The following is a 21797-nucleotide window of genomic DNA, read 5'->3' as shown; positions in this document are numbered from 1 at the left end:
GGAGCTTTTTTCATAGAGTCTTAAGGATTTTCTAAGTATAGTATCATATCATCTGAAAATAGTGATAGCTTGATCTCTTCCTTTCCTATCTGTATGCCACTGATACCTTTTTTCTTCTCTAACAGCTATGGCAAGAACTTCCAGTACTATATTGAATAGGAGTGGTGAGAGTGGGCAACCTTGTCTTGTCCTCAATCTTGGAGGAAAGGCTTTTAGTTTTTTCCCATTGAGAATGATGCTCGTGATGCTTGCTGTGGGCTTGTGGTACATGGCTTTGACTACACTGAGGAAAGTTCCCTCAATGCCCATTTTGTTGCGAGTTTTCATCATCAAAATGGGTGCTGGATCTTATGAAATGCTTTCTCTGCATCTACTGATATGATTATATGATTTTTATCTTCTCTTTTATTTATAAGATGGATTATGCTGATTGACTTGCAAATGTGAAACCATCCTTGCATCCCCGGGATGAATCCTACTTGTTCATGATGTATGATCTTTTTGATGCGTTGTTGGATTCTGTTGAGGATCTTTGCCTCTGTATTCATCAGGGATATCGACCTGTAATTCTCTTTCTTTGTGGCATCTCTGTCTGCTTTTGATATTGGGGTAATATTGGCTTCACAGAAACTGTCCGAAAGTGTTTCTGATTCTTTGATTTCCTGGAAAAGCTTGAAAAGGATTGGGACTAAGTTCTCTTTAAAGATTTGGAAGAATTCACTAATGAGTCGATCTGGGCCAGGACTTTTGTGTCTGGGGAGACTTTTTATTACCATTTCAATTTACTCGATGGTGATAAGTCTGTTCAGGTACTCCAAGGTCTTCTTGTTTCAGCCTTGGAAGGCTATAGGAATCCAGGACTTTATACATTCCTTGAGGTTTTCTTTTTTCGTGGCGTAAAGATTCTCAAAATAATCTTTGAGGATCCTTTGAATTTCTGTAGTTTCTATTGTGATGTCCCCCTATTCATTTCTGATTCTGTTTATTAGGGTTTTCTCTCTCCCTTTCTTTGTGACTCTTGCTAAAAGTTTATCGAGCTTGCCTATTTTCTCAAAGAATCTGCTCTTGGTTTCACTGATATTCCATTGTTTGTGGGCTTCCATCTTGTTAATTTCTGCTCTAAGTTTTATTATTTCCTTCTTCCTCCTGGGTTGGGCTTCTTTTGTTGGTCATTCTCCAAGATCTTAAGCTGTGAGGTTAGGTTAGTCATGTGGGCTCACTCTTCCTTCCTGAGGAATGCTTGTAGAGCTATAAACTTTCCTCTTAACACAGCTTTTGCTGTGTCCCATAAGTTCTGGTAACTCATGTCTTCATTCTCATTTGTTTCTAGGAATCTTTGATTTCCTTTCTAAGCCATACATTGTTCAGTAGTGAGCTGTTTAATTTCCAGGTATTTGGTTTGATTTTCTGTTTGTGTGTGATTCACTTCTATTTTTCATTGAATCATGGTCTGAGAAGAGCGCTGATAGAATCTCTACCTTCTTAATTTTATGGAGGTCTGTTTTGTGGCCCAGCATGTGGTCTCTCTTGGAGAATGTCCCATGCACACTTGAGAAGAATGTATATTCAGCTTCTTGAGGATGAAGTGTCCTGTATATATCTACTAGGCCCCTTTCTTCCATTTCTTCCCTCAGATAAAGTAGTCCTTGCTAAACTTGAGTCTAGTTGATCAATCAAGAGGTGATAAAATCTCCCACTGGTATTGTGTTGCTATTGCTGTCTTTCTTCAAGTCTATGAGCAGTTGTTTTAAGTATTCTGCTGGTCCCTCATTAGGTACCTATACATTTAGGAGTGTAAGTTCTTCCTGATGTACAGAACCTTTGATCAGTAAGAAATGACATTCAGGGGCTGGAGTGATAGCACAGCAGGTAGGGTGTTTGCCTTGCATGTGGCCCGACACGGGTTCGATTCCCAGCCTCCCATATGGTCCCCTGAGCATGGCCAGGAGTAATTCCTGAGTGAATGAACAAGGAGTAACCCCCGTGCACGCTGGGTATAACCCAAAAAGAAAAAAAAAAAGAAAATGACATTCAATGTCTTTTGTGACCTTCTTCAGTCTGAAATCAATGTGGTCTGATACCAGAATGGCCACCCCAGCTTTTTTGACGGAGTTGTTTGCTGTAGATTTGTTTTTCAGTGTTGACTCTGAGTCTATGTTTGCTCTGACAGTTCAGATATGTTTCTTGCAAGCAGAAGAATGCTGGATTCAATTTTCTGATCCATCCTGCGATTCTGTCTTTTAATTGGTGCGTTTAGCCCATTGATGTTGAGAGAGATTACTGTTATGGGGTTTTATTCCATTTTTCTGCCAAAGTTTGGTGTATGTGAGGGGCTTGTCTTGTCTTAAAGTAGCCCTAATAGTTGTTCTTGTAATCATGGTTTTGAGTCTATGAACTTCCTGAGTTGTTTGTCTGTGAAACTGTGTTGTGGAATTGAAATCTTAACTACTAAAGTCTAATCCACAAAATCGTCTGGGATAAGTAAAATGAAGATAATCTTTGCTTTCCTTCAATGTCTATATCAATAATTAACACATCCCTTAGAATAAAAATATTTTTTGATCAATAAGATCATAACTTTTTTGATTAAATACTAAACAACTGAGGCCCAACTAGGCAAACTTACTCAGTAGCTGAGCTAAGATTATAATCTCTGTATTCTTTTCATAGTTTTAAAGGTATAGGTGCTAAAAAACACAATATAATTGGGTAAAGCTCTTCAATCTATCCTGTGAATGGTTTTTTATGACTTTTCAATGAAGTGTAAAATGCTCTGATAATTGCCAAAGTATCAAATAGGCCCTATGGCTGTAAAAATAAAAAGACTGTGACTTTTCACCCTTAGTTTTCTGATGACCTCTATTATATCTGACAAATAATTAGCAACACTTAAAGCTTTGAATAAACAAGCAGGAAAACCTATGGAGGAATTATCTAAAATATGCTCACTTAAAAAATGCTTTTTATAAAGTATGAAACAATATCAAAACTAGTATTAGTCATTTATTGAATCACTGTGAAAGGTGAAATGCTAATAAAATTGAGGCTTTATTTATTTCTCTAGATGAGACTAGACTTGCCAAGAAAAGAAAAATCACTGGAATTTTCAATGGGTCATATTCAATAAATGTAATCATACTTCCCTTCCAAAGTCTATTCAGAAAAACAAAATCTTTCGGCAATTAAGAAAAAGTATATTACTATTTTGCTGAATTGAATTTAAGATTTAAATTTTAATGAAACTGCATTTCTGTAGACTGAGCATTCATTACATAGTATTTAAAAGTTCTTTGTGGAATTAAAGTGTAATGTGGGATAAAATTAGGTAGAGAGAAAGTGAATTTAGAGAAGTTTTTAAGTTAGCCAGGTGGAAAAGTCCCTTCTCTTTTTAGCTGTGAAAAACCCTGTGATGTTGGGAGGGGAATACAATACTGCCTAATTCTATCCCCCCAGTTAACTACATGAGGAGACCACACCTGCCACAGTGTCTATTAAGACCAAGGTTTAATGCTCACCTAAACATAAATTTTAATTTGTATTTCCTCATATCAAGAATAGTTTCTGTCTCAGAGATAATTACTCTTAGGAGTTCAAAGTATAAATCTTATCATGATCTTTTAACTTTGTAAAAAAAATATTAATAAATACCTGTTGGTACTTTTTTCTCAACCCTTAACTTTCATCATACATGATAAAATGTGTACCATAACAAAAAACTATATAAATATTAGCTACTATAGTTATTATTTTTATGGTTAATGATAAAAATCAGTATCAATAAATAGCTTCACAAAAAGTACCAGTGCCAGAGTTACAGTATAGGGTGCTTGCTTTGCATGCAACCAAGCAAGTTCAATCCCTGATATCCCATATGATCCCCAAGCACCACCAAAAGTGGATTTCTAAGCACAGAGCCAGGAGTAACTCCTGAGTACTGCTGGGAGTGACCCTAAAACAAACAAACCAAAGTACTCATGAAATAATCTTATAAAGACTAAGGTTTTCTTGTTTATCAAAAGAGTATCATATCACATAAAGAAACCTGAAAATATATAGAACAGGTATGTAGTACGTCATGTGAATTTCAACATATTTTATGTCTATGTCACTGAAAATACAGTCTATCTCTGGAAATTAGCCAATATCCATTTCTTCAAGAAACTCTTACAGTTTAAATTAATACTTTGTACTGTCAAAACTCATTTAGGGCCTAACAATGGAAAAGTGTACAGTTAAGAGATAAGAGAAATGAAAGACATTTTGTTTATTTGAACAAAATGTTACAGTGAAACTTGTTGATAAGAGCTAGAATAAATATAACCACGACAATTAAAGAGTTCCATTTGGGATGTTTTATATTAAACTAATGCTTCTTAATACAGAAAAATGAAAACACAACAAATGGTATGGTTTATATAATGTGATATACTGAAGTGAAATATATAAATTCTACATGTACACTTATATAAGGTCAAGGATTGTAAAATACATCAGAATAAACCTGGCACTAGTTTTTCTCACTAAGTAAAAATTATGCTAGTAAAAACACCATACCCTTGGGGTTGAAGCAATAATGCAGTGGATAGGGTTCTTGCCTTGCATGCAGCTGACCAGGGTTCAATCCCCAGCATCCCAAGTTATTTATTTGAAAATCTTACTTTTGATATTAGGGCCACACCCAGCAATGCTCGGGGGTTACTCCTGACTCTGCACTCAAGAATCACTCCTGGCATGCTTGGGTAACTACATGGGATGCCAGAGATGGAAACAGGGTCGGTTGTATGCAAGGCAAGCACCTTACCTACCATGCTATCACTCTGGTGCCTGGAAGCAAGTTATTAAAGTTACAATTTAAAAAAATTACTACCTCTGTAGAGAAAACGAGTATTTTTCACTCTAACTTACTTAAAAAATATAAGCCCGTCTCCATTGGAGACTTTTGTTGTTACTGTGTTTGGCATATCGAATACATCACGGGGAGCTTGCCAGGCTTTGCCCTGCGGGCGAGATACTCTTGGTAGCTTGCCAGGCTCTCCGAGAGGGGTGGAGGAATCGAACTCGGGTCCGGCATGTTGGCTGCGTGCAAGGCAAACGACCTACCGCTGTGCTATCACCCCAGCCCAACAAATCGGGAGAGGTTTCACCCACAAGGGGGTTGAGCCCGGACGTCTGACACCGAGCATGCACGGTGAGGCGCGGGGTCAACCCCCACAGGCGCCCGCGGGTGTTCCCCGCCTCAGGAATACTGTCAATTGCTCCCCTACACCCTAAATTTATAGGACATCTTTGTATCACAAAAGTAACAAACCCGAGACAAAGACTCTAAATTATTACCCCAGTAGTTGTTTAAACTCAGGGATTGAACTCAGGGTCTTTTCACACCCTAGGCATGTACCACTTAAGTTTTCTCCCCAGCTCTCACTATAATCTTTCAACATGAATAAGAAAATAAAATCCCTATTTTTGGTATATTTATAAATTTAAAAGGATAAAATATATGTAAGTTAAGGAACTATTCCACAACCAAGGCCCAGATATTCAGGTTCCAGGACTAAGACTCCAGTGGCGGTGGCAGAGGAGTCAGGCTGTCCCTCCCTAGCTCCCCAGCCACTCTGCTCTTAATCCTGGCTGTCACGCCCACCATCTCAGCACACCAAAGGCGTGGGTCGGTGGAGGGATTCCCAATTGAATCCCAAAATGGATATCATCCTAGAGATGTCTCTGGACCCCAGCCATTTACAATCTTAGAATTCCAGAAGCGCGCCACAAGATCTCTCATCATATTCAAAGTGAGCAATAGAAAATAAATTCTCTAGCATCTGCCCCTGACAGCGGGGCTTGAATGGTGGTGGGAAAATTTGAGCAAACTATAATGCCCAAAAGTAGAGAGAGTGTATTGGGAAAATTGTCTACCAAAGAGGCAAGGTGAGGACTAGGATGGTAGGAGGGATACTGGGGACATTGGTGGTGGAAAATGTGCACTGGTGGAGGGATAGGTTTTGATCATTGTATAGCTGAAGCTCAAACATGAAAGCTTTATAACTGTATCACACGATGATTCAATAAAAAAATAAAATTTAAAAAGGAAATATTAATTTTTCAGAAATATATTTTTATTTGGTTAGAACCACTGGTTTGCCAATACAGGTTTATATTTTTTGACAATGCAGGTACTCTGTGATTCATCATAGGAAAGAAATTCCTGGGGCTAGAGTGGGGCTATAATATAGCAGATAGGGCATTTACCTTGCATTCTGCTCACCCAGGTTCAATACCCAGCACCCTCAACCCCCCAAGAGCGATCCCTAGGCACAGAGACAGGAATAAGCCTTGAGTACTGCCAGGTGTGGCTAAAGAACAAACAAAAATGAAAAAAAGAAAAAGAAAGAAATTCTATGAACTGTGTAGGACATGATATAAAGTAGTTGAGAAAATCTATTCTCTTCATTGTAGAATAACAGTGATCAGGTTAAGGAGTAATCATTTCTTTTTTATTGATAGATAGAATCTACAAGCAGTGCTCAGGGGAACCAGGAGCTATTTCCAGTGATAATCAGCCCAACCATGCATACCTTCTAGTACAGAATTTGTGCTAGAAATACAGTGCTGCTCAGGCCCAGCAGTGATGGGAAAAGTAATGATTTCTTAATTAATCGGGATCGTATGTAATATGGTTGATTTCATTTAAGCTCATTATTATTACAGATATAAATTAATAGATAATGTATAATTTACTTACAATGTAACATTCAAAAGCACTTTAGTGTAGCACAGTAGATTAAGTAAAAATTAGCACATTAACATTTGTGTTTTTCAAACCCCACTCCAATACATGTACTCATTATTATTCATTACTATGTATTCCTTGATAAGGGAACTAAAAAATTCTCGATAATATGGTTATAGGTTCCATTGCTAAGATTTGTTATCGCCAATATCTGTTTTATAAATTGGCTACCAAATATTGGTATAAAAAAGTAGATCTCCTATATTAGAAGATATTTTCTAAAATGTATTACATTTTAGAAATTCTACATTCTGAAATGTAGAAAATGTATATCTTTTAAAGTCTTATTCTAAGTAGATCTTCCATATTAGAAGATACACATTCTCTACATTTTAGAAAGTGTGTATCTTCTAAAATCTTATTCTCAATATATTATCTGATTGATAAATGCTATTTTTATGGATATCAGTAAATTTTAATTGCTTTTGCTTATATTTTATTCTCAATATTGATTAACTTTGAATTTGTTTTAATATTTCCCCAGAAAAAATAAGGGAATTACTTTATTTAAAAGAGGTCTTGATTAGGGGCCAGAGTGATAGTACAGTAAGTAGGGTGTTCGCCTCACATGTGGCCAACCCAGAACTGATCCCTGGCATCGACATGGTCCACCAAGTATACTGCCAGGAATAATTCCTGAGGGCAGAGCCAGGAGTAACCCCTGAGAACCACTGGGTTTGACACAAAAAGAGAAAAAAAAATGGTCCTAATTCTTTTCAAAATCATAATAAGGATAAGTGTACTTAATTTTAAACAACACCAATTATGGTTACATATTATTGAGACATAAATTTGACCATATCAAATATTTTTAAAAAGCAAAGTTCTACCTCCACACAGGTTTTCATTCCAGAGGCAGCAGCATAATGTAGGGGTGTGTTTTTTTTGTTATCAACTGCATCAATAGCTGCTCTCTCATATTCGCCTTGATCAAGCTTTGCTCCTTTCCACCTTAATATCATCTGCAGACAATCTGCTCTTCTAAAATCATCTTCTGCAGGTCTTGCTAAGCGAGGATGTAAGGCTCCTTCAGATATCATAATTTGAGGTCCCATACACAACAAATGCATAGATGTTTCATTGTGTACATTCCGTTTGTTTGGATTTCCATCTCTACCAAAAAGAAAAGTCCTGAAATGGTAAAGGAAAAGCATGAGCACAGAGATAAGGAATTTAAGATAAAATCCACGCCTAAGATGCTAATACAATTTTTGTAGAATTATTACTTCTTAATAGTTTGAATTCTTGCAGTTTAGTTACTAATTCATAGCTATAAAACAAAACAAAACAACTCTATTCTGTGTTGTCTGGTACAACCTCTATGGAAAACAGAATGGTGTCTTTAAAACAAAAAAACTAAGAATAGAAATTCCACAAGACTCAATAGCTCCATTTCTGGGCACCTATTCCAAAAAGCATAAAAACATTAATCCAAAAAGATACATGCACAACTTATTTATTGTAGTCATTGTCACTGTTCTCCTGTTGTTCATCGATTTGCTCAAGCAGGCCCAGTAACATTGTGAGACTTGTTACTGTGTTTGGCATATCCAATATGTCAAGGGTAGCTTTCAAGCTTTGCCATGCGGGAAAGATACTCTTGGTAGCTTGCTGGGCTCTCTGAGAGCTGTTGACTCTATATGAAGTAATAAAACCCCCAGATTATGCAGAGAAATCTTAGGGAAAAACAAGATGAAGGACTTACCTTCAATTTTGAATTATAATATAAAGCTGCAGTAATCAAAACAGTGTGAAACAGGAATAAGACAAAATAAATTCTCAGAGCAATGGAACAGAATTCAGAATAAAGAGACAAATACTGAGATGTATGGACATCTTTGATGTCTTTAAAATCTGCCAATGGAGCAGAAAGTATAAAGTAGAGCAAGGAAATCCCCTTCAATAAGTGGTGCTGAGAAAAACAAGTCAGTCACAAGCAAAAATCTGAACTCAGACCACTTTATAACACCACAAAAGTCAAATCAAAATGGATTAAAGAATCTTAATATCAGACCTGGATTCAAAATTATACTGAAGATAATGACATTGAATCTTCGATGATTTGATGCAACTAGCCAAACATATGAAAGCAAACAAACAAATGGGACTACATGAAACTAATCAGTTTCTGCACTGCAAAGGATAAAATGACCAGAATAAAAAGGCACCCCAGAGACTGCAAGAAAATATTTGTCCACTAAATACCTAACAAAGGGTTCATATCCAAGACACGCAATGCACAGATAAAACTTTACAACAACAACAACAGCAACAACAACAATAATAAAACCCAATCAAAAATACATATATAGAGTTGGAGAGATAGGACAGTGGGTGAGGTGCTTGCTTGCCTTGCACATGGCCGACACGGGTTCAATCCCCAGAACCCCATATAAGCCTCTGAGTACTGCCAGGTAAGGATTCCCCCCACTCCCAAAAAATAGAAGTGGGGGAAAGAAATGAACAGGAACTTCCTCAAAGACTTACAGATTGCCAAAGGTATATGAAAAATGTTCTCCACTGCTTATCATCAGGGAAATGTCAATTAAAGCAACAATGAGATATTACCTCACACCATTGAGACTGGCACACATTATACATATACAGACAAAATTTAAAAAAACAGTCAGTCTTGGTGAGTTGGTGAGGATGTGGAGGGGAAAGAGGACCCCTTACCCACTGCTGGTGGGAATGTTAAGTGGCCCAGTCCTTGGGAAAAAAATATGCACGCGTCTCAGAAAACTAGAAATTGATTTTTTTCATAATACAGCAATTCTACTTCTTGCCATCCACCCCAAAAGTCAAAAATCTATTCAGAATAGAGTTCTTTGATGTCTTCAAAATCTTTGACATATTTTGAAAATCTCCTTTAATAGAAGGAGAACATCTGCTCTCTTATGTTCATTGTAGCATTATTCACAAAGCCAAAATCTGGAAACACTTCAAGTGTCCAAAAACAGATGACTGGATAAAGAAATTTTGAAGGTGTATATATGTGTATGTGTGTGTGAGTGTGTGTGTGAGAGAGAGAAAGAGAGAGAGACAGAGAGAATGAGAGATATACACACAATGGAATGCTACACAACTATAAGAAAAAATGCAGTATTTTTTAATGTGGATGGATCTGGAGAATATCATGCTGAGTGAAGTTAGTCAGAAGGAGAGGGTTAGATACAGAATGAATTTCCCCATATCTGGGATATAAAGACACATAGTAAAGATAGAAGAGAAAGAGAACTGGTCCTTAGTAGGAATCACATCACTGCAGAAGGGATCAGGAAGGAACCAAATGCGGGGGTGGAGGATAAAGGTACACTAGGACAATGGTGGAGGGATGTTGACATTCTGATGGAGGGTGTGGTGTTGGAATGCCATAGGCATGAAATCCTGTCAGTAATTATAAAAAAAAATTACATTTTAAAAAATGAAAATTATATTTTAAAAATATTTTAAAATAATTTTTTAAAGTTACCTATATACCTATACAATATAAACATTTTAAAATGTCTCAATTCTATAACAATACTAAGAAATTCAAGTGTTGAAAGACATAACAATTTTCACATAATAATTGATTTAACAGTAGAGCTTTGTTATCTAATCAATTTCAACGCTAGAATTGTACAGTCGTGACTTTTGCCTACTTAAAAAAAACTTTAAAAAATTTTAAATGTAGTAAAAAAAAAAGAAATACAAGTTTAGAGGGTTGGTTGGGCCATACACGGAGGTGTCAAGGTTTACTCCTGTGCTAGGATTACTTCTGGTGCTGATAAGGGGGCAAAAGGTATGCTAGGAATTGAATCCCAGTCAGCTGCATGCAAGGTAATCACCTTAATCCCAGTGCATCATTCCAGCCTCCAAGGCAGCACTAGATCCAGGTGAGCAGTGCCATATACTGGTCAAGAACACAGCAAGAGTTCTCACTCTCTGTTCATTTATAATTTAATTTCTAAGGCTTATCTTTTAGGTACAGTTCCAAGTTTCATTAAACATTCAAAACATTTTTATAACATTAGCTAATAAAAGAGATGGAGAGAAAAAGAGGAGGAAAAGGAAATGGAGATGTAAAGGGAAAAAAAAGGAAACAAAAGGGTCAAGGGGGAGGAACACCTAGGGTCTACCCATATGTCAAAATCAAAAAGTGTTTTCAGTTATTTTAAAACAGTATTAGAAAGTAATGATACTTATTACTTAAAGATTCACAGCGTTTTAATTTCTCTACCTTATTTCTCTTGAGGACATTTATTATTGTTGTTGTTGTTTATTTTGGGGCCACACCTGGCAATGTTCAGGGTTATTCTTGGCTCTGCACTCAGGAATTACTCCTGGGGCCCATATGGGATATAAGAGAATCGAACCCAGGTCTGTTGTGTGAAAGGCAAACGCCCTACCCACTGTACTGTCCTTCTGGAGCTTTGGGTATGTATTTAGTAAGGATGGTGACAGTTAACATAAGTAAGGCACATAATGTCATGTAAGTCTGAGACTAAAATTTAAATCTAGGGAAAATTTTACTTCCTAGAAGTCATCAGCCTTTGAAATAAACCATATATTTGTAAAGTATCATACTTTCTCAAAGGTGAAGTGTGGTTAGCTCTAGAGGATCAAGACCTAATTCCAAGGTGGTAATCTTTACCAACAGTAGAAGCCAGATATCAGAGTTGTTAATAAGTCCTTTGGTATTATCCTTTGGCTATAGTTAGAGGATTACTGTCAGTTTCATGGCAATATGTGTGTGTGTGTGTGTGTGTGTGTGTGTGTGTATACTTCCTTGACCCTTTTGTTTTCTTTTGTTTTTCCTTTACATCTCTGTAGGATAACACTCTTTTGTCCTTTCTCAGGTAGCTTAGGTTTATCAGGTCACACACATCTAAGGACACTGAACTTGTATTGTAAGCAATATCCTTTCTGTATGGACACAGGAAGACAGTTAATATTATCTGTAACTTGGGAGTTGATTGACTCCGAATAATATTTACTCCTGGGCATCTGATTTCTTGACTCAGTTGCCCTTAGTTCCTAGCACCCCCAAAGCAGGGTCCCGACGAGGGACTGAATGGACCCGGGGCAAGCAGTGAGCTACCCTGGCATCAAAATGGGCCAGGCCAAAGAGCCACCCATCATGCTCAACTATAAGTTGAGGGCATGATCATGGACAAATGCTGTCATGATCCAAAAGTAAGTAACGAGGAGACTAGGACCCTGCTGGAGCTAGGAAGATTAACCTGGCCTGAGGATTGCGGAATGTATAGTGAGATGTTCTCAGGAAGAACCAAACTAAATTTATATCTCTTACTGTGCTCATACAGAATGACATGGCTAGGAATATTAGAAGTAGATTTATTACAACTCTTTAAGTAGATTACTAACTGAGGGAAGAACATACCCTTGTTGGGATCCCACCCTTGAGCAGATCTCCTAGTAATCTGGAGTAATCTCTGTAGATGAGATTTTATCTTTGAGTTAATCTCCTGAGGCGTGGTCTTACCTTTCTTTGTTGATTCGCCAATATTCAACCCACCTTTATGTCACTGCCTTATGTGACTGCTATATAAACTAAGACATAAACCCGGAGAGAGAGAGTCAGAGCGAGAGGGGCTCAAGCTTGAGAGAAAGAACAGTCGTCCTGTTCCAAGCACACACAGGGCTCAAGAGCACTGAACGCAGGCGGTGAGAAAGAGCCATCCAGTGAGCCCGTGAACACACAACCTTTGGTGTGATAAGATTTTACACATCTCCATTTCCTTTTCATATATATATATACACACACGCATATATACATATATATATATACATATATATATGAGCAATTAGAGGTTAATACAGCAAGGAACCCAAATTAAGATCCTGGGACCCTATATGGCAGAGCTTCTTCTACTCTTTGGAGATGGGGGAAAATCTATCCATGAATCTAAAACGATTCTGGGTCTTACTATTTATCTCCAGAAGGAAAGTAAGACTAGCATTTTTGAGTTTTACAGTGTAAGAAACTCTCCAAAGTCTGGGGTCTCATTAAGTCCTCATTACACTTCAAATAAAATTTTAGACCTCCTGGGAAGTTACTCTTTAATAAAGTATTTTCCATACTGATTCAGTCATAGTTTAATTCCCAAGGCTTATCTTTTAGCCAAGGTCTCAAGTTTCAGTAAAATTTGCTCAGAAAACTCTAACTGTAAATATTTACTCCATAGTCCCACAGAGTTTACACAAAGTTTCTAATCCCCACAGAAAATATGTATGCCCTTCGTTTCTTGCTCTGGGTTTCCTAGGAACTGACCCAGACCACCTATAAAAATCCAACTTAAGTATCATGTAAAAATATAAGTGCAATGTTAAATATAAAGTGTACTGCCAAATTATAAATGTAGTATGAACTGATTTCAGATTACTCAGTCACCTTTTGGCCAGGTTTTTATTCCTTTAATAAAATAACAATCATATGATGGAGAGAAACACATATTCTTGCTTAGAAGAACCAATATTTTTGGCCTGATCAGTAAGGTAAGGTAAAGGTAAAGGCCCTCCCGTTGATCGTCATTTGCTCGAGCCTGATCAGTAGTTTTCTCAAAATTTTTGGTCATAGAAATACTGTTTAACTTTAGGTTCATTTTGTTTTTTAGGGTAAGGAATGTTACTATGGAACAAAGATTAAACCAAGGGCCTCACATATGCAAGGCAGGAGCTCTACCATTGAGTTGCATCATCTGTCCTACTGTACAACTTTAAAAATTACCACGAGCTAAGTGCTTTGGATGTTGTGTATGTTGTTGATATTATATTAAAATTTTAAACAAAAATGCAACCAGACTATTTTAAAATAAACCTATTACATATTTAACATGTCAAATTTTTAAAACTATAATTAGCTAAGAAATTAAGTGAGAACAATGGCATTGTTTTACATGTTTACAAATTTCTTTTAATGTCTGACTAACAAAAGACAGATGGATTCTTACAGCATTCAATCTGTTGAGATATGTCATTCCGGTTTAAATATATAAAGAAAATGAGGCTTTATATAATTAGAAAAACAAGAAGCATTTTGAAATAGCCTTTTCAGATTATTGTGAATATTCATATTTAATCCTAACCCAAAAATTCAACAGACATTTCTTAAATAGTAGCAATACAAAATCTGAAATCATATTAAAAATAAAGTTTTTGTACTGTTGAACTCTCTTGGTCTGTCTTGCATTTTGAGCTTGTGTTTTACCCATGAATAATTTTTAAAGACAAGAGACTGACTGATACGGGATGGGAGAAGTGTGCAGAAAGTAAATAAAGGACCAAACATGATAACTTCTCAGGGTCTGTATTGTAAACCATAATGTCCAAAAGTAGAGAGAGATTATGGGGAATCATATCTGCCACAGAGGCAGAGGGAGGGTGGGAAAGGGGGGTTATACTGGGGATATTGGTGGTGGGGAATGTGCACTGGTGGAGGGAGGGTGTTTGATCATTGTGTGATTATAACCCAAACATGAAAGCTTATAACTATCTCACGGTGATCCAATAAAAAAAAAATACAAGTTCAAGAAGCAACAACAATAACAATAAAAAGATGGAGAGAGGCCCAGTACACATATCAATCCATTAGATAAGAAAGCATCAAAGTACACATCTCAAGAGGGGAGATGGGATGGGGTGATACCTGTTCGGGCACCACGTATGCTTCACCATGTAGACACTGCAGCACATGGGCTTTGGCGGCATATGCGCCCCCATTAAAACTTTTATTTTCCTATAAAATTAACTACTAGTTATAAATTAATAGATAATATTTAAATACTTAAGATATGAATATATCATTCATAATGCAATTATTTCTCCTTAAAATGACAGTGGTGTCCCCTGCAGAGATCTTCCCTGTGCACTCTTAACAAGGCTTCTCCCCTCCTGAATGACTGAATGCTTTTTATTTTTATAGTTTTATTATGATAAGAATTATTACCTGTGCATCCATTTGTTTATCACCTCTCTCCTTCCACTTGAATTTAGTTGTATGAGAAAGCAATTTTACTGACAAAGAAAATTAGCTTTACTTTATGAATTAGGAAATAAAAGAACAGTGTCAGAATGTGTTGTTTTAATTCCGAACCATTTATGAGTATTATATGTGAATTTAATAGAATATATCATATTGCTTTTGTTCAAGTCAAAATGTTTTCTTTATTTCAAATATTGGCTTAATCATTTCAGATTTTACTTTTTAAAAAAACTGCTTTTTTTGCTCCAGCTGTGATAGCACAGCGGCAGGGCATTTGCCTTGCACGCGGCCAACATGGCCGACCCGAGTTCGATTCTTCCGCCCCTCTCGGAGAGCCCGGCAAGCTACCGAGAGTATCTCGCCCGCACGGCAGAGCCTGGCAAGTTCCCCGTGACGTATTTGATATGCCAGACACAGTAACAACAAAGTCTCCAATGGAGATGTTACTGGGCCCGCTTGAGCAAATCGAGCTTTTTTTTAGACAGAATTTATATAGTATTCAAGAGGAAGGAGAGTCAATGACAATCAACTAAGTTAAAAAATTCTAATTTGTCATTATAAGTTTTTTGTTTTGCATTCAACTATATTTCAGGCTAAAAAGTACACTTATATTTATGGATAATCTAAATTTTTTGTAACTGTGTTTAATATTTATATAAGCCCTTAATTGAATTAAATAGAAAATATGTGGACTTGTTAAAAAAAATGAGAGAGAGAGAGAGAGACTGACCAATAAAGCTATAAGGGGAAACTCAAAAGGATAGACTGTATGCCTTGCAAGCACAAGGTCCTAAATTTGCCGTGGTATGTCTCAGCACTGCTGAGCAAACAGCACTATTATCACAGCATCTGAGTACTTGACTGTCATACCTGTATTACCAGGTTAAATATAGTTTGAAGGGATCCCAGGACTGAAGCCTGGGTTCTCTTCCCTTCTCCCACTTATGCCCCAAACAACCAATTGACTGAGTTATAAGCTTCTAGATGATGTAACATTACATCATATATATAATGTATATTATATATAATATATATTTTTTTAAACCACACTGATTTATGTCACTGTCAATCTTATCAGAAAGTCTCAACTATCAGGGAAGATAGCATAATGAAGGGAGTGAAATTCACCTAAAAGCTCAATTCTTATCATTACTAACAAATACTGACCAGTTTTCTCTTGAAATGATTAGCTCCCTTAATTCATTTTCAAGAAAATGATGGTTTGATATGTCTTTTCAACCATCTTTGTTGTTGTTTAGTTTAAAATGTTTCATGCAAAATGAAAATGGGGGCCAAAAAGTTCGCTCAAAGAGTTAGAATGCTTTACCTACAAGAGCTCCAGATTCAACCCCTGACATCTCAGGGCCTCCTGAACAATGCAGAGAATGATGACTAAGTACCGAGCTGGGAACAGTCCCCAAGTATTGTCAGATGTGGTACAAAAAGCACAATAATGAAAATGGCTCAACTTGCAACCCAAATACACATCCATAAAGAATCAAAACACCTTTACGTCTAGCATAGCTTTATAAATTCTTCCTAGTTTTCACGTAGGATATTTAAAAAGATGTGTACACGAGGATGGAAATGAATTAAGCTTAATAATTTTGACTTCTTCATCAATGGCACTTTAACATGAAATGATTTTTCTTTTTTTAACTGCCAGTGTATACAGTGATGAACACAATGACCATTAATAAGGTCTTGTCTAACTGCCTTCATTTACCTGAAGGTACCAGAAATTTTATCTTCCATTTTTTTTGCAACATCATTGCAAATATCATCACAGTGAAAAAGGCACATATCTTCTTAATAATAGTGTAAAACAGCTCTGATCACATTTACCCCACGGATATCATTGCAGATATCATCACAGTGAAAAGGTACTTATCTTCTTAACATTAGTATAAAGTAGTTCTGACCATATTTACCCCAAGGAGTCCTCAGAAATACTTTAAAAATAACTGAACTAGGGTGCAGGGGATTGCTCATGGGCAAAAGCAGTGCATGCTTACAAGAATGATGGCATGTGTTCAATCCCTGGTGCTACCAACATGTGCTAAGCATAGACACTTGAGAGTACTCAGTCAGGGGTATGATGCCTGGCAGCATGTATGTGAGCACTACAGCAATCCTCAGTAAGCTCCACTAAAGTGTGTGATCTCCAGCAAGCACCTTAAGTACCTATGGAAGTATGGTGAGACAGACCTCATGTCATGGTAACAAAAGAAACAAAAGGAAAGGCTGGGGTATAGCTGAACTAGGTAACTTATGTAGTATTTTCAATTTTACAAAATAACTTTACAAATTATATTAAAGGTGGTAAATATATACTTTGTATCTTAATTTCTTTTATACTAAAATATATATTACCTTTTACTAGTAATAATTATATTTTACTTTGATATTCTAAATAGGCTTTATTCTTATATTACAAGAAGATATTAAATATGACTGGAGTGTTGAGTCTTAGGAAGCTAAAAGCAACAATTTAGTAATCTCACTAAAATGTTCAATTAAAAGAAGCTAATACTGAGCAACTTACAGTTAATACACAGATACCATTACCAAGAATATAGCATTGTACCTATATTTAGATTTTAGTGGAGGAGGTAAGTTTAATAATAATAGGATGGTTTAACATCTACAGTCTAGGGCTTTCAGAGAGTAGAAAGAATACTACAGGTTAGAGTAGCTGAAAATGATTCATGACAAAGGTAAAAACAAAGATAGAATTTAAAAGACGGAATTAGAAAAGACACCATATTTGAAATCAAGGAGAAACTGGAATATAACAAAAGGGGTGATATTACTAAAACAGGAGAAGTAAGAAAGAATCCAATCAACTACCTTATCAAGATTGGTTAAAGAATAGAGGAGATTAAACTAGCTGGGGAGAATCAGGACAAAGTAAAGAGGGTTTTGGAAGTCAAACAGAACAAGACAGACAGCAGAGTACTGTTACAGAACACAGAAAAGGGTATACTTTAGCAATATTAAACTAGTATGAGCTTATAAAAAGAAAAGACTTGAAAAAAATAAAAGAATGCTTAGGGAGTTAGTTGTCTCCAGTATTGGAAACAGGGGTTGATAAGAATGAACAAAACTATGGGAAACAGAATAGAAAGAATAGAATCCAAGTAATGACCTAGTGAACTTCCTAAAAGGAGGAGGTAAGGCAAATTAAAACACACACACACACACACACACACACACACACACACACACACACACAGAGGCAGGAGCAATAGCACAGTGGGTAGGTCATTTGCTTTGCACTCAGCCAACCCGGGTTCGATTGCCAGCATCCCAAATGGTCCCCCAAGCACCGACAGGAGTAATTCCTAAGTGCAGAGCCAGGAGTAACCCCTGTGCATCACTGGGTGTGACCCCAAAAGCAAAACAAAAAAACAAAAACCAAAAAAAAGAAACATAAAACACCGACACACACAGACACACACAGACACACACAGACACACACACACACACACACACACACACACAGAGCCAGAAATAGTTCAGTGGTCAAGTGCCACTCTTGCAAAAAAAAAAGGCTGTAGAGTTTAATGTGTTCTGAGTTTAATGTGTAACACTACCCCAATGATACCCCCCCTCAAAGGGTACCACCACACATATCAAAGTGAGAACCAGTCAGTACTGTGATCCTAAGCACCTCAACAAAGTGTGCGATCTCTGACTGCAGCAGTCAGTTGACCATATAAGTCAAGTTTCTGTGGTGAGCACAAAACCATGTATAAGCATTGCAACTAGGCATGTTACCTAATCACTACAATGACAACAAAAAGGAAGGGGTAAATATTTATTTAAAAAAAAAAGGCGGGAAGAAGGAAAAAAGAAAAAGGAAAAGAAAGGGGAAAGGGAAAAGAAAATAGGAAACAAAAGGAAACAAAGAGAGCAAGAATGAAGTCAAGAATAATTTAAAGTTATTTTTAGGGTCATAGTGACTGATAATATTGAATAGTTTTATGATAATCAGGATAATAGACATAATATACATATGTGTATTGGTTTAATTATCCCCGTAAGACTCTAAGAAAAACAAACATGTCCAGAACAACCAAGTAGCTTGTCTATCTAATAAGTGATTTAATCAGCACAGATACATAGAATGACCTGACTGCAGAGTTAAGAGGCTCTAATGGCACAATGATTGAAAGTTTTTAAAGATTGCAGACATTTGCCTGGGCAATTAGTTTTGCTACTTATAAGGTGTAAGACTTCAGACAAGTTCCTTAATTTTTGTGTGCTTCAGTTTTCTTGATCTAATATACAAATAATGGCAGAGATGCCTCCAGACCCCCACCGGGCTGAATTTCTGATCCAGGGGACTCTGAAAGCTGGCTGGTGAGTTTCTCCACCTACCCCAACAGAATCCTGGCAGCTAAAAACCTCCAGAACCCAATTGCTGGCAAGCTCATGGTCGTACCCCACAGGTTCGGGAAAGCCACATTCATGATTAAATCTGTTAAAAAACTCAGGTGTGCCGGTTTTGTGACTGAAATCTCCAGGCTCCCATGGAGCCGGGGTGAAGTCCCCCATGCCCCTGTTCTCCTGGGAGCCTGGCAGTCATGCCCATGAACTGCCTCCAGTGCGGACCGAATAATCTCATTAACTGGCCATGACCCAGAGACTCATAAATAAATCTTGAAAGAGATCAGCGAGCTGCAGAGATTCTTCTGGACTCCAAAGTCACCATCCAGTTTTAAAAACTTAACCCTAGCTGTATCACCCAATCAAAATTTTAGAATTCCTCGAGTGACATATCATACTCTACACTGATGTATCAGGAGTAGCACAACACACTGGATCAGGCGTAAAGTAGAAGAAAACCAATCTCTATTAAAAAAAAAATTATGCGCGTGTGTGTGTGTGTGTATGTGTGTGTGTGTATTAGCACACGAAGCTCAACCTGTAACAACATGTTAGTAATCTCTTATATAAAAGCGTAATAGATCCAGGGTGAGATATAACAATCTTCATGGACTTTCCTCTCAGTCACAGTCACAGTCCTCCCGTTGTTCATCGATTTGCTCGAGCGGGCCCAGTAACGTCTCAAGCGTGAGACTTATTGTTATTGTGTTTGGCATATTGAATACATCACGGGTAGCTTGCCAGGCTTTGCCGTGCAGGTGAGATACTCTCGGTAGCTTGCCGGGCTCTCCAAGAGGGGCGGAGGAATCGAACCCAGCTCTGCCAGGCTGGCTGTGCGCAAGGCAAACGCCCTACCCACTGTGCTATCGCTCCAGCCCCGGACTTTCCTCTAAGGAAACATTTTTAGATCATTTTTAGTAGATTATTCATAACAAGCAATACAAGATAAATTATTTAGGATCTGCTATTGGGGCAGGCTTGGGTAGTTGTTGGGAAAATAGGAAATAATGGTGGTGGGAAGGTGTAATGGTGGTGGGATTGGTGTTGGAATATTGAATTTTAATAGATCAATGTAAAAAATTTTATAAAAATGTAGCACTTTCCTCCTGTTGTTCAGCGAATTGCTTGAACAGGCCCAGTAACTTCTCCATTGTGAGACTTGTTGTTACTGTGTTTGGCATAGCGAGATACTCTTGGTAGCTTGCCAGGCTTTCCAAGAGGGGTGGAGGAATCAAACCTGGGTCAGCCAGGCTGGCTACATGCAAGGCAAATGCCCTACAGCTGTGCTATCAATAAAATTTAAAAAAATATAATAGATAATGAAGCTACCACAAAGTTTAATAAGAATAAGTAAGACAGCGGGTATAAGCACTGCTACAGGTGCCTAGAAAGTATTATTTTCAATATGTTTGTCATATTTTATTTCTTTTTTGGGTAGGGACTGGCAAACTATCTGTACTCAGGGCTTAATTCTGGCTTGGTGCTCAAGGATCTTTCTTGGCATTGCTCAGGGAACCATCTATAGTCCCAAGGATCAAATCTACGTAAGCTGCATGACAGTGCAACTGCCCTACCTACTGTACTATTTTTCTGGCCCATATTTGCCATATCAGTATGATGAAAGTTATTAACATATAGGGAAGATGAAACTCTAAAAAAGAAAATAAGTGAAATTTCAAAAAAATGTAAGTTGGAAATGGCATCTAAAAGTTTCTAGAGAGGTGAAATTAAAATATAAATGCAAAAATAACCAAACAGACATATGACCTAGCAGTCCATTTATTGGCATCTAACCCCAAAGCACAAAAACTTTCAATGAAATCCTACTGCTGTGCTATTTACAAAAGTCAAGGTCTGGAAACAACCCAAGTGCCCAAGATGAATGAAAAACGAAATTTGGGTATGTCTCTCTCTCTCTCTCTCTATATATATATATGTGTGTGTGTGTGTGTGTGTGTGTGTGTGTGTAGATATATATATATATATATATATATATATATATATATATATACACACATATGACTGGATATTGTTCGGCTATAAGAAAAAAATCAAATCCTGAAGAAAAAAATAACTAGAATGGATGAAACTTGCTGCAATTTGGATAAACTGGAGGGCTCAGTGAAATGAGTCAAAGAAGAAGGACAGCTATTTAATTTTCTCAAACGTATGAATATAAAGCAACACAGGGAAAAAACAATGGTCAGTAATATCAGACCTTGAGAGCTGGTATACAGAACTGAGTTTGCTAAGCGGTGGGGGTGTTACAAGTGAGAGAGGACCTTAAAACAGTGGTGACGGCATGCTGAACAGTGGTGGGTGTGGTGTACTAACATGTCATTCCTGAAACATTAACAATATTGTAAATCACTGTGCCTTACCAAAAAAAAAAAAGATTTTATAGCAACACCAACGTTTAAAATCAGGAAATAATTTATTTTTAGATTATGAAAAAAAAACTTCAAGAAGTTGTGGGCTGGATAGCCAAAACTGTTTACGATCAAATTTTTCTCATTTACAAATTCTGATCATAAAGTATTCCTTCTGCAATAATTATATAAAATGTCACGGTCCTCCGATTATTCATCGATTTGCTCGCGCGGGCCCAGTAACATCTCCTTCGTGAGACTT

The 21797-nt window shown here is 37.1% G+C and overlaps 1 protein-coding gene across 3 annotated transcripts in view; it reads right to left on the bottom strand.

Annotated features, from left to right (window-relative positions):
• Positions 1–21797, bottom strand: part of ANKIB1 (ankyrin repeat and IBR domain containing 1) — a 145090-nt gene that overhangs the window by 65806 nt on the left and 57487 nt on the right. For all 3 annotated transcript variants that reach the window (XM_056118648.1, XM_056118650.1, XM_056118649.1), the window contains exon 3: positions 7618–7918. In XM_056118648.1, the coding sequence (XP_055974623.1) occupies positions 7618–7918 (301 nt within the window). The remainder of the gene's footprint in view (positions 1–7617; positions 7919–21797) is intronic.

The sequence above is a fragment of the Sorex fumeus genome, unplaced genomic scaffold (assembly GCF_029834395.1).
Source record: "Sorex fumeus unplaced genomic scaffold, SorFum_2.1 ptg000037l, whole genome shotgun sequence".
Lineage (NCBI taxonomy): Eukaryota > Metazoa > Chordata > Mammalia > Eulipotyphla > Soricidae > Sorex > Sorex fumeus.
Note: the sequence above shows the minus strand (reverse complement) of the source record. Positions and strands in the feature narration are given on the sequence as shown.